Source organism: Hypanus sabinus, chromosome 20 (assembly GCF_030144855.1).
Source record: "Hypanus sabinus isolate sHypSab1 chromosome 20, sHypSab1.hap1, whole genome shotgun sequence".
Taxonomy (NCBI): domain Eukaryota; kingdom Metazoa; phylum Chordata; class Chondrichthyes; order Myliobatiformes; family Dasyatidae; genus Hypanus; species Hypanus sabinus.
Genome location: NC_082725.1, coordinates 61,376,356 through 61,391,235, shown reverse-complemented (window position 1 = coordinate 61,391,235; position 14,880 = coordinate 61,376,356). Strand labels below are relative to the sequence as shown.

General features: G+C 40.0%; 1 protein-coding gene across 7 annotated transcripts in view; it reads right to left on the bottom strand.

Annotated features, from left to right (window-relative positions):
• mak (male germ cell-associated kinase) overlaps window positions 1–14,880 on the bottom strand; it is a 97,368-nt gene that overhangs the window by 77,692 nt on the left and 4,796 nt on the right. For 3 of the 7 annotated variants that reach the window (XR_009507116.1, XM_059945601.1, XM_059945603.1), the window contains exon 2: window positions 3,477–3,811. Coding sequence is in view for 6 of the 7 variants with exons in the window: in XM_059945601.1 (XP_059801584.1) it covers window positions 3,477–3,577 (101 nt within the window). In the remaining variant the exon portion in view is untranslated. Of the gene's footprint in view, window positions 1–3,476; window positions 3,812–8,380; window positions 12,982–13,107; window positions 14,509–14,880 lie in introns of those variants that run through there. The other 4 variants (XM_059945602.1, XM_059945606.1, XM_059945605.1 and 1 more) reach the window with 3 other exon arrangements.

Genomic DNA, 14,880 nt, shown 5'->3' with positions numbered 1-14,880 from the left:
CTCCTTGTACTGAGCACAGTTCCAATGCCATTTTTAAGTTGGCTGACAACACCACTGTTGTACGCCAAATCAAAGGTGGTGACCGATCAGCATATAAGGTGAATATTGAATATCTGGCTGAGTGGTGCTATAAGAACAACCTCTTACTCAATTATAGCAAGTACAGTAGATGTTTCAGGCTGAAACCCTTCAGCAGGACTCAAGGAAAAAAGCTGTGCAGATTTAAAAGGTGGGGGGAGAGGGAGAGAAATGGCAGGTGATAGCTGAAACTTGGAGGGGTGAAATGAAGTAAAGAACTGGGAAGTTGATTGATGAAAGAGACAGAAGGCCCTGGAAGAAAGAAAAAGGGGGTTGGAGCACCAGAGGGAGGCGATGGGTGGGCAAGGAGGTAAGATGAGAAAAGGAAAAGGGGATGGGGAATGATGAAGGAGGGGAGGAGGCATTACTAGAAGTTTGAGAAATCGATGTTCATGCTATCAGGTTGGAGGCTCCTCAAATGGAATACAAGGTGTTGTTCCTCCAATCTAAGTGTGGCCTCATCACGACAGTGGAAGAGGCCATGGATGGACATATTGAATGGGAATGGGAAGTGAAATTAAAATAGGTGGCCACTGGGAGATCCCGCTTGTTCTGGCTGACGGAGCATAAATGCTCTTCCCATTCCAAATCCGATATGTCCTGCTTCGTCGAGCATTTATGCTCCGTCTGGCAGAACAATTCCACTTCCCAGTGTGATATGTCCATCCATGGCCTCCTCCACTGTCATGATGAGGCCACACTCAAGTTGGAGGAACAACACCTTATGTTCTGATTGGGTAGCCTCCAACCTGATTAGCATGAACATCAATTTCTCAACCTTCTGGTTAATGACTCCCACCGCCTCCCCCTTCTCCCACCCCCTTTTTCCTCCCTCACCTTATCTCATTGTCTGCCCATCGCTTCCCTCTGGTGTTCCTTCCCCACTTTTCTTTCTTCCAGGGCCTTCTGTCTATTTCACCAATCAACTTCCCAGCTGTTTACTTCATCCCTCCCCCCCACCAAGTTTCACCTCTTGCCTAGTATTTCTCTCTCTCTGCTCCCCCACCTTTTAAATCTGCTCCTCAGCCTTTTTCCTCCAGTCCAGCCAAAGGGTTTCAGCCTGAAACATTGACTGTACTTTTTTCCATAAATGCTGCCTGGCCTGCTGAGTTCCTCCAGCATTTTGTGTGTGTTGCTTAGATTTCCAGCATCTGCAGATTTTCCCTTGTTTGTTTTTCAAACTTCTATAGATGCATGGAAGAGAGTATATTGACTGGCTGCATCACAGCCTGGCATTGAAACACCAATGCCCTCAAATGAAAAATCCTACAAAAAGTAGTGGATATGCCCAGTCCATCATGAGTAAAGCCTTCCCCACAACTGAGTGCATTTGTACAAAACACTGTTGCAGGATAGCAGCATCAGGAACCCACACTGCCCAGGACATGTTCTCTTCTCGCTGCCACAAAGGGGAAGGTAGTACAATGGCCTCAGGATTCACACCAACAGGTTCAGGAACAGTTATTAGTCTTCAACTATCGGGCTCTTGAGCAAAAGGGAGATAACTTCACTCAACCCAACACTGAACCGTTCCCACAAACTATGAACTCACTTACAAGGACTCTTCACCCCATGTTTTCAACGGTTATTGCTTTTTTATTTATTATTCTTTCTTTCTTATTTTTATTTGTAGTTTGTTGTCTTTTGCACATTGGTTGAATGCCAAAGTTGACATAGTCTTTCATGATCCTACTATGGTTATTATTCTATTATGGATTTTTAAAGTATGCCCACAAGAAAATGAATCTCAGGGTTGTATTTGGTGACATGTATGCACTTCATTAATAAAGTAAATTTATTATCAGAGATGGATTTCTGCTGGATGGTTTCTTCTCAACAGTAATGATGGGTGCCACAGCTGGTGGTGCTCATTGCGGGGGTGGGGGCACTTTAAGAGATTTGGAAACTGACCTCTTAAGTGGCCAGCAGCTCATCTGGAGATACAGGCCACTACAGATGCAATTCACCTTCTAGCTTTCAATTTAAATGGAGACATATGCTTTTAATGCATACCAAGTAGGTTGTTTGTTTAATGACATTACTTGCAACAAAGTAACAGTGGTTATTTAGATTTACTACTGGATCTTAAACTTGCAGGCCCTGTTTTAGATTTGCTGAGATTAAATAATATGGAAAACTCTTGAAGAAAAAAAAACTGTTGGACACTAAATGGAACCTACCAGACTAAACAGGCTGATACATTATCTGTGTACTCCCCAAAAAAAATGACAGTTGAAAACAAAAATAGAGAAAGTTTGTTGTTTCTTTCACAATTTGTGCTCACAGAAGTTCCACAGGAGTGAATTTTATTCCATATTCCTTGTATTTGGGGACAAATTTCTGTGTTAAAATATTAGCTTCTGGGTGTCATCTTTCTCAGTACAACTCACATGAAAAATTGATGTTCCTTCTTCTATCATTTTCCTGGGTGAATTTCTGGAAACTACCAGGGGCAAACTGCACCTTGAACAACATTGACCAATATCAACTTATTTCTGAAAGTACGTTGCTCAAAGAGAAGCCAGAATTTTCCAGTGGTCAGCCATTTTAATTTCATTTCTTATTCTGTTAATGCCTCCTCTGCCGTCAAATTGAGGCTAGATGCAGACTAGAGGAACAACACCTCATATTCTGCCTTGGTAGACTCTAACTTGACAGCATCAACTTCCAAGTAACCACTCCTCTCCAATCCCCCCTCCCTCACCCCCATTCATCCACTGTTTCCCCTTATCCAGCCCATCACACACACTTTCTCCCTCTGGTATTGCACCTCTTTCACTTTATTCTGTGGTCCACTGCCCTCTCCTATCAGATTTCATCTTATTTAACTCTTTGCCTCATCATTTATCATAACTCATCATTTCCTAGTTTCTCCTATTATTTCCATTACCCTTCCCTCCCTATCTACTTTCCCCCTCTACCTGGGTTCACTTATCACCTGCCACCTGCTCCTTCTCTTCTCCTCACTCATTTTATTCTGGCTTCTGCCCTCTTTCTTTCCAGTCCTGATGAAGGCTCAAAATATTGACTGTTCCTTTGCCTCTATAAATACTTCCTGACCTTCTGAGTTTCTCCAGTACTGTGTTATTCCAAAGAAAATCAAAACCTGTTTCTCTGAGCTATTCAAATAATAGAAGTCTCTCAAATATGAAACGGTTACAATTGTAAGTAAGCAGCATCTCATTTGTGGCTTTATATAACAGGGTGGCGTGCACTTCTGCTAAGCCACATGACTCACTTTAACTAAAGCTTTATTTCTGGTTCTTCATTCTGAAAATTTCATGTCAAAGCAATTTACAAAATTATAAATTTAAATTTCTCATCTGTATGTATTCTCCATGAATATAATTGTAACATGTAAATGTAGATAACAATTTTTGTGGAAAAAGCACACATACCTTTTAATTGCCACCAATTCTCCAGATTCATTACTCTTTCCCATAAGCACACAGCCATATGTGCCATCTCCTAACTGCTTCAGAGTTGTGTATCGATTCATATTTTGTGGAAAAAATCTATATAGTTCAGTACTTAAGGCTCATGTAAAATATTCCTTCATCTGCTTGATTCACAGTTTCAAAAACTGTACAACTCCAAGAGTGCTTTAAAAGCCTTCTGTTATTTATCTCAGAAATGAAAGTAGTCCTTGGATGTACGGTTGTTTAGCATTTCCTTAATGCATACTTGTAACAGGTTTCAAGAATATAGTCACAAGTGTTCCTCTGTCATTCTGCTGTAAAAGCAAAACATAAGTGTCTTTATCTTCATTCGATACTGCATCACATCATATACAATATATACAATCAAGTACCACACAAGTGTAAACTTTTTGCCACTCCCTTGTTAATTTTTTTTTGTTTGAACAGAAAAATTTTTCAAAACTTGAACCCAAATATCTGACAACTGACAACTGACAACTGGGCCAAGCATAGATGTGTTCAGCCATTCATGAAATGCAAATCAAGGAGTTCAGTGTAATGAATGGTCTTTAATACTAGGCAATTGTTGTCTACTGGTCTAGGGATCCAATTTTTTTCCAGGAAGACGTGGGATCCTACAATTAATTTTAGCACCCGAAACTGTGCAATGACTTTAAACATCAAGGGCAATGCCCAGATATTGCTTTTGTAGAATTCAGGCATTGCTTGCATATGCCAGACTTCTAAAGCTTGGAACAGCTAAATATTACTCTCATAGAATGTACATAGATTATTCTAAATAGTGAGGAACAAGGGTACTACACCACAAAATGCTTGTTAATCTTCCAGACATGTGTTTCTATTAATGGTGTAGAGAGTGGGCTGGGTGGAAAGGAATGCCTAATTTTAAGATGCATTCAACAATTAATTTATCTCGGCCTCACAAAAGTGATCTTCAGTTATATGTAAATGAGTTAATTTCACTTAATGTTGGGACAAATATAGATGGGGAACAATGGGCCATTAGGCTTTTTGTAATAACAGTATTTAGGAAACAAAGGAATGTACATTTATTGTGGTTTTATTACAAATCAAGCTTGGCACAAGAGTCTGAACAAAAATCATAACATTCATGATTACAGTTGGAGGAGTACAACAACCAGCCATTTGTTATCACATTTCTGAAGTTAGCTCAGTGTCTGAAAGCATTACAAAATTAAAAACAGTTGTAAAAATAAAGTTACAAAGTAATACAAGCATCATAAATTGTGAATTAATTTCTAGAAATTAATGAAGATTTAAAATCAGGCACTAGCATCAAACTGTATAAAGTTTATGATATGAAGATAATATGCATTTGAAAAAGTTGAGGAAGGAAACACAATTTAGAAGAGTACAGCGAAATTTTACAAGGACGTTGTCGAACCTGGAGGACCTGAGTTAAGAAAGTTTGAGTAGGTTAGGATTGTATTCTTTAGAATGTAGAAGTTGAGAGGAGATTTGATAGAGGTATACAAAATGATGAGGGACATAGACAGGGTAAATGCAAGCAGGCTTTTTCTACTGAGGTTGGGTGGAATTACAACTAGAGATAATGGGTTAAGGGTGAAAAGGTGAGAAGTTTAAAGGGAACATGGGGGTAAACTTATTACTCAGAGGGTCATGAGTGTGTGGAACAAACTCCCAGCACAAGTTGTGCATGTGAGCTTGATTTCAATGTTTAAAAGAAGTTTGAATGGTAGGGATATGGAGGGCAATGGTCCAAGTGAAGGTCAGAGGAAGTAAGCAGTTTAAATGGTTTTGGCATGGACTAGATGAGTCAAAGGGCCTGTTTCTGTGCTGTACTTCTCCATGACTCTAAAGGGACACACACATTAATGCCCAAACAAAAAAAAAAATTAGCTGTGTTAAAAGTATTTTGATCATCCTTTATGAACTGCCACTGATGTAATAGAATTTATGTTTGTTATTTCCATTATTCCATAGTGCCAGGCAGTGACACACTGAATATCTAATGGGTTTCTCACTACTTATCAAGCTGAAATGTTGAAAATATTCTTTCCTGTTTTCAATGTCCTTTGTCAAACCAGTATACACTTGAAGACAGTTTTATAAAACCATAGAGCACTGGAGGTCTTTGAAGGCATGCTGCATCTGTGCCAGCTCTTTAGAGTTCTCTTACTCCCACTCTATCATCCCTACTCTATAGCTCTTTTTAGTCATCAAACAATCAAATGCCCAGTTTACAGTCTTTAGCATGCTGTGAAAAAACTGCAAGGAGGAAAGCAGTTTTTTTTAGCCATTATCTTAAACATTTGTCCTTTGGTTACCAACCTCAACACAAGTATCAAAATGTAATGATACTTGTACTATTACATATATCAAAACAATTCATAATTTTTAACCATTACATTAATCCATTTCCTTTTAGGAATGATTGTATACAAAATAATTCTGAAAGCTTAGCAAGTATTCCATGTACTAATATCAAGGTTAGTGATAACTTATCTCCAGCTATCCCATGTGACACAGGAAAACATCTCAAGATACTCCATGTCATTATTAACTTGACATGTCATAAAGATATATTTCAGCTGATGAACAACATCTTGGCCAAAGGTGAAAGAGAATTTTAAATAAAAATGTAGCTTAGAAAAGTAATTCCAGATAAAGATGAATCTGCCAGTTTTGGTAGAAATTAAATCAGGAAAATGCATGAGATTGGGAAATGAATATACTTCCGAGCATTGTAGAATTATGTGCAGGGAGCCTATTCAAGGATTAAAAATAAAACACATTTGAGAATTTTAAATTCAAATTTGCTTAACTGCAACAAATATAGATTAAAGATCTTTGGGATAATAAGTGAATATGACTAAGTGCAGGTAGAGATGTAAGCAGTAGAACTCTGGATGGTATTAAATTGATATGGAGTGTGGGAGACGTGAGGCAATCCAAGTGTTTGGTCCAGAGGTATCATAGGGTGCCATGGAAGCATAGCGGTTAACGCAATGCTATTACAGCTCAGGGTGTCGGTTGGAGTTCGGAGTTCGGAGTTCAACCCCAGCATCCTCGCAGAGACCACAGAGTACTGAAACACCAAAACAATCTCCTCGTTTCTGCATTCACCTAGATGTTTCAATCACCCTGATTGCTTTAATTGGTGAACAATGAAAGATTTAATTAATGAGATGAAGTTGAACATCAGTTCACAGCCTGCCTGCCACAAGGTTCCAGGAATCCTCTCAGAGACTGCAGAGTGCTGGAACACCCAAACAACAAATGACAGGCTCCAACAGTTCCAGATTCACATCCAAGTTAAAAAAAAGTGAAAGACTTAAAAGTAGTGAAATATATGACTTCATAATCTATCGAGATGTCGACTAAAGGAGTGTTGTACTCAGGTGCTATCTTTTTGGAGACGTATCCAAAAAGAATACTGGCTGTAATAGCTGCAAGAGGTGGTTCAACTAAGTATCTAGCAAAGGGGAATGAATACTTTTGAACTGCTGATATTTCGATTTTTGAAGTTTTAGTTTTTCATGTGTAAGGGGGTTTCTTCTTGGTGTAAGGGTTTTTTTTGTTACTGCGTATGTTAATCAAAATGGCTTCTTTGTTTTGTTAAAAGTAGGAATGCTTCTTTGTTATGATAAGTGCTTTCTCTCACAGCTTGTTTGGGTTAAAATTACTGATAACGAGAATTGTATTCATTTGTTAACCAATTGGGATAGATGTTATTCTCTCTTCTGGGTCTGTAAGCTCTTGTTGGTGGGCATTTGGGGAGTCGGCACGAGGTGGTGAGAGAGAGAGGACGTGATGCTGTAAGCTGGGCAACGGAACGGACCCCGAGCGGGGGTCCGAGGCCAGGATTTTTGGTGAGGAGAGGAGATGAAGGCAGACATGCTTGGGGTGTTTGGTTGATCACTTCCGGTGATCCTGAGCTACAAGTCGAGGAGGTCTGAGGGGATCGAATGGTGGCCAGAAGACTTTGTTAATTGAGCTCCAACAGCTGTGCATGAAGTGGTTTGGACTTTGATAAGTTTTGGCGCCTTTTCTTTATTTTCTTTTCCTTCATATATACTGTATCGTTATTAGTCACTTAGTTCTAGTAAGCTCTATAAAGTGTAATCATTTAATTGCATATGGAGTACTGTCTGTTATTTGGCGGGGTGGGGATATCACACAGCATCCACACAAGCTGACTACCCAGCTTGGTGGGGCCGAAGGCTGCTTCCCCTAGATAGAAGCGAGCTGAGTGAGCCTGAGGCTTACCAGGGGGCTACCTAAAAAAAGAAACCCCCTTACACTCTCCCCCCCACCAAATTTAGTCATGTCCTCATGACTACTAAATAAGTTGCCAACCTTTCCTGCCAACACAAACCCTAACCCAGGCACAAACAGTGACATTGCTCCCCAAACAGTAGATGTAAATGTAGCCAAATGTAGCCCTCAGGCGCTACATAGGTCAACTGATCTGGGAGTTTCCTAACCCTCCAAGACCTCCGTACCCCCTCACCTAAATCCTTCAGGCTCATACATAACCCGGGGATACCTCGGGTCTGCTTGCCAAAAACTTCACAACCAGCATGTTTCATATTTTCCTTTCTTTTTTACTGTTTACTGTCTTCCAAGCTATGGAGCCCTTTGTAAAATCTAGACAGAAGACAACTAATAGATCTGGTACCCCTTGAGCTACAGTACCTATAAAAAGTGTACACCCCCTTTGAAAGTCTTCATGTTCTATTGTTTTATAACATTGAATCACAGTGGATTTAATTTGGCTTTTTTGGCACTGATCAACAGAAAAAGACTATTTTGTGGCAAAGTGAAAAGAGATCTCTACAAATATAAAACACAAAATAATTGATTCCAAAAGTACTCACCCCTTTCAAGTTGGTATTTAGTAGATGCATTTTTGGCAGCAGTTTCAGCCTTGAGTGTGTGGATAGGTCTCATCAGCTTTGCACATCTGGACACTGTTCCCCATTCTTCTTTACAAAACTGCTCAAACCTTGTCAGATTGCATGGGGATCCTGAGCGACCAAACAGCCCTTTTGAAGTCCAGCCACAAATTTTCAATTGGATTGGGGTTTGGACACTGACTTGGCCAATCCAACACATTAACTTTGTTGTTTTTAAGCCATTCCTGTCAGCTTTGACTTTATGCTTGGGGTCATTGTCTCCCAAGTTGCAGTTCTCTTGCACACTGCATCAGGTTTCCCCCCAGGATTTCACTGCATTTATTTTACACTCTACCTCCACAAGCCTTCCAGGACCTTCTGCAGTGAAGCATCCCCACAGCATGATGCAGCCACCACCATGCTTCACGGTAGGGATGGTGTGTTTTTGATGATACGCAATGTTTAGTCTGATGGCCAAAAAGTTCAATTTGTGTTTTATTAGACTATAACAACCTTCTTCCAGCTGACTTCAGAGTCTCCCACATACCTTCTGGCAGACTCTAGCCGAGATTTCATATGTACTTTTTTCAACGGTGGCTTTCTCCCATAAAGCTGCGAATGGTGAAGCACCCAGGCAACAACTGTTGTGTGCGCAGTCTCTCCTATCTCAGCCACTGAAGCTTGTAACTCCTCCAGAGTTGTCATAGGTCTTAGTGGCCTCCCTCACTAGTTCCCTTCTTGCATGGTCACTCCATTTTTGAGGACCTTCTACTGTGAAAACTGCCTGCTCTAGGCAGATCTACAGCTGTGCCACATCCTTTCCATTTCTTAATGATTGACTTAACTGTACTCCAAGGGATATACAGTGTCTTAGAAATTTTCTTGTATCCATTTCCTGACTTGTGCTTTTCAATAACCTTTTCATGGAGTTACTTTGTCTTTATGTAGTTATTGCCAGGATACTGACACATCAGCAGTTAGACCTTCCAGATATAGGTGTATTTTTACTACAACCAATTGAAACACCTTGACTGCACACACTCCTTCTAACTAATTATGTGATCTTTAAAACCAATTGGCTGCACCAGTGATGATTTGGTGTATCATATTAAAGGGGGCGAATACTTATGCAATCAATTGTGTTTTACATCTGTAATTAATTTAGATCACTTTGCAGAGATCAGTTTTCACTTTGAAAGGAAAGTCTTCTTCTGATGATCAGTGTCAAAAAAGCCAAATTGAATTCACTGTGATTCAATGTTGTAAAGCAATAAAACATGAAGACTTCCAAGGGGGTGAATACTTTTTACAGGCACTGTATTTCTTTAGAAGTGCAGAATACCTGCCACCACGTGCAAGGGATTTAGCAGCCCTTTGCCTCGAATTGTTAAGATCTTCAGACTCCTTTGACCTCTGGGTACCCTCTGTTTTTATTATGCTTTTAGCACCTTCTACTGTGAAAACAGATACAGGGTAATTGCTGACATTCCTAATACCCAGATATTTATCCTTACAAATTGTAAGAGACCAATTTTCCCTTTTTATGGACAAGTTCTATTTTTATATTTCTGGTTTATTAATTACTGTAGTCTTTTCTTGTCTGTCAACTTTTTAAGTCATCTTTTGCTAGTTTCTAAAATTCTTCCAGTCTACCTTTTGCAAACTTATAAACCTTTTCTTTCAATTTTTGGACCTCCTTAACTGCTTTAGTTAGCTACTGATAGATTACTTTTCTCTTGGAGTTACTTATTTCCCCAATGGAACAATAAAATATATTTAAATACCTGTTGGTGCTTATCTACCAACTGACCTATACCAATGTATCTGTCACATCTTTGTATTACCATTAAATTCAAGTCTATAGATTTCAATCAAGTTTGTCTTAGATTTAATTTTTACATCACTCTCAAACTTATATAATCTCTCACAACCTAAGAGCATGAATATGCTTGCAGGTCCTTCAAGCCCTCCCCACCATTTTATATAATATTGACTCCTCTTCTATGCTGGTTCCCCAAAGCCATTAGTTCCTTAATCTATGTAATATTTATCGGTCTCTACCTTTAAAATATATTTAATGATCTGGCCTCCATCAACAGCTGGGGCAGAAAATTCCAGGGATTCACTGACCTCACAGATGACATTTCTGTGCACTTCGGTTTCAAATGACTAGCCCTTTAATTTGTTACACACTGACTTTGGTTCTTTGCGGGAATGGGACCCGCTCTCAGGGCGTCACAACTGGTCGATTTTCGATAGGCCAAGAATGCAGCCTAGAAGACTAACGCGCCTTCAGGGTGCCAGATTTTCGTGGCTGTGGAGGCGAGAAGATTCGAGGCTGGTGCCACCGCAGAAAACTGGTGTGTTGTGGGAGATGGAAGATCATAAGCAGTGACTGTGTGCCCAGGGACCTGAGGTTTTTGGGCACAGAGCTCGGAAAAAGCAACGCAACAGACTTTTAAAATCATAAATTAGTGAGTTGTTTTTGTTATGTCTCCCTTCTCGCTGTGAAATGGGGACACTTCTTTTTCCCTTATTTGGGAGAGAGAGAGAGTCTGTGCTATGTCGAATTACCAGGTGAACGAGTAGTCTTTGGGTACTGCAAGTCTGTGTCTTTATTGATGCTTTGCTGCATACTTGAGTGCTCGGTGGAGGGCACTGATGTTTTTTTGCTGGTGGTGGTGGTGGGGGGTTATTGCCTTGCTGCTGCTTATGTGTGGGAGGGGGGAGCTGGGGAGGGCTTTATTCATTCTGTCATTCATTTTTTGCGGCACTCCTCTGTTTTGTGGATGTTTGTGACGAAAAAGAATTTCAGGATGTATATTAGAACACTACGCTAGAATTGTATACATTTCTCTGACATTAAATTGAACCTATTGAAATTCCCTTGTTCCTTAGTGAAAACATCTGGACATTCACAGTGTCAAGTTCTGTTAGTATCTTATAAGTTCTAAGCACCAAAGAATACTGACAAGAACTGTCCAACCTCTCTTGACAGGACAACCCTATCATTGCAAGAATTAGCTTGGTGAATTTCCTTTGGACTGCCTCCATTGCTACCATTTCCTTTCTTAGATAAGGGGCTGAAACAATATACAGTATGTGCCAAGATTTTGCCTAATGATTTAACCTGTAACCCACTGCAGAATAACAATGTCCTTATCACAATATGCCCTTCCATTTATTTTCGGATTATCGGCAAACTTGAAAACTTTTATTAAATTCTTTTCTCCTGGCAATTAATGCAAACAATAAACTTTGGAGAGCCCAAAACAAACTCTAGTGTACACTAGCTTCACCCCTCTGTTTTCTATGTAACAGCCGGTTTTCAGTTTTCTTCCTCCACTACCATGGGTTCTTAATTTATACATTTCTGACATGGCACCTTGTCAACTACCTTTCAGAAATCTAATATACTACATCTCCAGTTCCCCTCTATCAACTGCCCCTGTCATACCCTCAAAGAATTCTAGCAAACTTATCAAACAAGATTTACCTTTAATAAAACCACATTGATTAAATTTGATTATATTCAACTATCCTAAATGATTAGTTACTTTGTTCTTTGATTATTGACTTTTCATTTTGTCAAAATAGATGTTAAACTAACTAGCCTATTAAAAATGAATCTAGTGCTTTCAAGGAGTATATGGCGAATAAATCCTTCTTGGGCTTCCAGCCAGGCACAGTTATCAATTATAACTGATGTTTTGATTACCAACTCTGCCATCTTCTTCAGGAATGATGCTTGGGCACATCTAGGCCTGTGGTATTTATATCCACACAGGTTGGGAGCCCCTGCTCTAAATTAGTAATTCAAACCAGTTGGTCATAATCTCTGGATAACTTTCTTTGTGAAAATTGAATTTCTGTCTGAGTAAAATGGTTTAGGATCAAATAGATCAGGGTATTAAATGGGTAGAGTTTGGATTCATGGGGGACTAGAACAATACTGGGGAAGGAGAGAGCTGTTGCATTAGGATGGATGGTAGAACATGAATTAAAATTAGGTTGGCTGGAGAGAGAATGCTGAGGGAGAAAATAGTGGTGGAAGTTGACAAGCTTGAATAACTATACTGTTAGGCATACCACTATTCAATAAATGGCTGTTGCAGTATAATGTGGATAAATATGAAGATTTTCATTTATATTCGTGTTAACAGGAAGGATGATAATTATCTAAATGGTAAAAGATTAAGAAAGGGAAAGATACAATAAGGCATTCTTGTTAATGATAAATATGCACTCAGGATTATATTCACTGAGTTTAGAAGAATGAGAGGGGATCTCACTTAAAGATAAAATATGGGCGAACTTCAGCAAAGAGGAATTTGTACAAATCCAAATCACAAGGAATAAAATAGTCAAAATCTCATGTGGCTAAATGCAGACAAGTTGCTGGACCCAATAGTCTACACCAGAATGGTCAGCAGGGATAGTGAATCGATCGATTGAAATTTCTCAGAGCTCAGTGAATTCCAGCAGTGTATCTGAAGACTGAAAAATAGCCAGTGTAATTCCATTGTTCAAAGTAAAATTAATTATCGGAATACATACACATACAACCAAGATTCTTTTTCTGTGGGCATACTTAGCAAATCTATAAAATAGTAACTATAAACATCAGGAACTATAAGCTGTAAACAAACTGTGCAAATGTAGATATAAATAAATAGCAATAAATAGCAAGTATGAAATAACAATCTAACCAAGTCCTTAAATGATAGCAGCTATCTTCTTTTGTTTAAGAGCTTGATGGTTGTGGGGTAGTAACTGTCCTTGAACCTCCTGGTGCAAGTCCTGAGGCACCTGTACCTTCTACCTAATGGCAGTAGTGAGAAAACAGCATGGCCTGGGTAGTGAGGATCTTTGATGATGGATGCAGCTTTTCTACAGCAGTGTTTCGTGTAGATGTGCTCAATAGTTGGGAGAGTTTTACCTGTGATGTATTGGGCCAAATCCTCTGTAGGATTTTACACTCAAAGGCCTTGCTGTTCCCACAATAGGCTGCAATGCAGCCATTCAGCACACTTTCCACCATACATAGAAGTTTGCCAAGGTTTTCGATGACATGCCAAACCTCTACAGACTCCTGAGCAAGTAGAGGCACTGTTGTGCTTTCTTTGCAATAGTATTTACACCATGAGTCCAGGAACAGTCCTCTGAGATAGTGACACCCAGGAATTTAAAGGTACTGACCCTCTCCACCACTGACCCTCTGAAATTTACTGGGTCTCCTGAAATCTACAATCAGTTCCTTGGTTTTATTGACATTGAGTGAGAGGTTGTAGTAATTACACCACTCAGCCAAGTTTTCAATCTCCCTCCTGTACGTTGATTCATCACCCCCTTTAGTACAGCCTAAAACAGTGGTGTCATCAGCAAACTTGTATACGGTGTTGGAGTTGTACTTAGCCACACTGTCATAGGTGTAAAGCGAGTAGAGGACAGGACTAAGTATACATTCTAGTGGTGGTCTTGTGCTAATGGAGATTGTGGAGGAGATGTTTTTGCCATTCTGAACTGACTGGTGTCTACAAGTGAGGAAATCCAGGATCCATTTGCACAAGGGGGTATTGAGGCCCAGGTCTTGGAATTTACTGATTAGTTTTGAGGGGATGATGGAATTCAATGCTGAGCTGATATTGATAAGGAGCATCCTGATGTATGCATCTTTGCTGTGCAGATGTTCCAGACTTGTATGAGGAGCCAACAAGACAGCATATGCTGTGAACCTGTTGCTTCAGTAGACGAATTAGAGCGCATCCAAGTCGCCATTCAGCCAATAGCTGATATGCTTCAACAGCAGCCTCTCAAAACACTTTATCACTGTGGATACACATGCCATTAGGTGATAACCATTTAGACAGGTTACCACACTCTTCTTGGGCACCAGTACAATTGAAGCCTGCTTGAAGCAGGTGGATACAACACACAGCCGGAGCGAGAGGTTAAAGTTATCCATGAGTACACCAGACAGTTGCTCAACACAGGTCTTCAGTACGCCATCAGGTACTCCATCCAGACTGGATGCTTTCCCTAGATTCACTCTCTTGAAGGCAGCCCACATGTCATCTTCAGATACTGACACCAAAGGATCATCAGGAAACCTGGGGATGCACAATAGTTCCTAGTGGTCAACGTTAGCATAGAAGGCATTAAGCTCATCTGGAAGCAAAACTCTGCTGCCCCTTATGTCACAAGATTTAGCTTTGTCGGAAGTTATGGCATTCAGACCCTGTCACGATTGTTGAGCATCCCTTGTTGACGCCAGTCTAGTCCAGAATCTCCATTTCACCTGAGAGATGGCTTTCTGGAGATCATACATGCACCTATTGTAGCATTCTGGATCTCCAGAATTGAATGCCTCTGATCTGGCTTTCAGCAGGTTCCGGATTTCATTGTTCATCCAGGGCTTCTGTGGGGACAACACTGAAAGTTTTTGTGGGGACACACTCATCCACAGCTATGGATGAAAACAG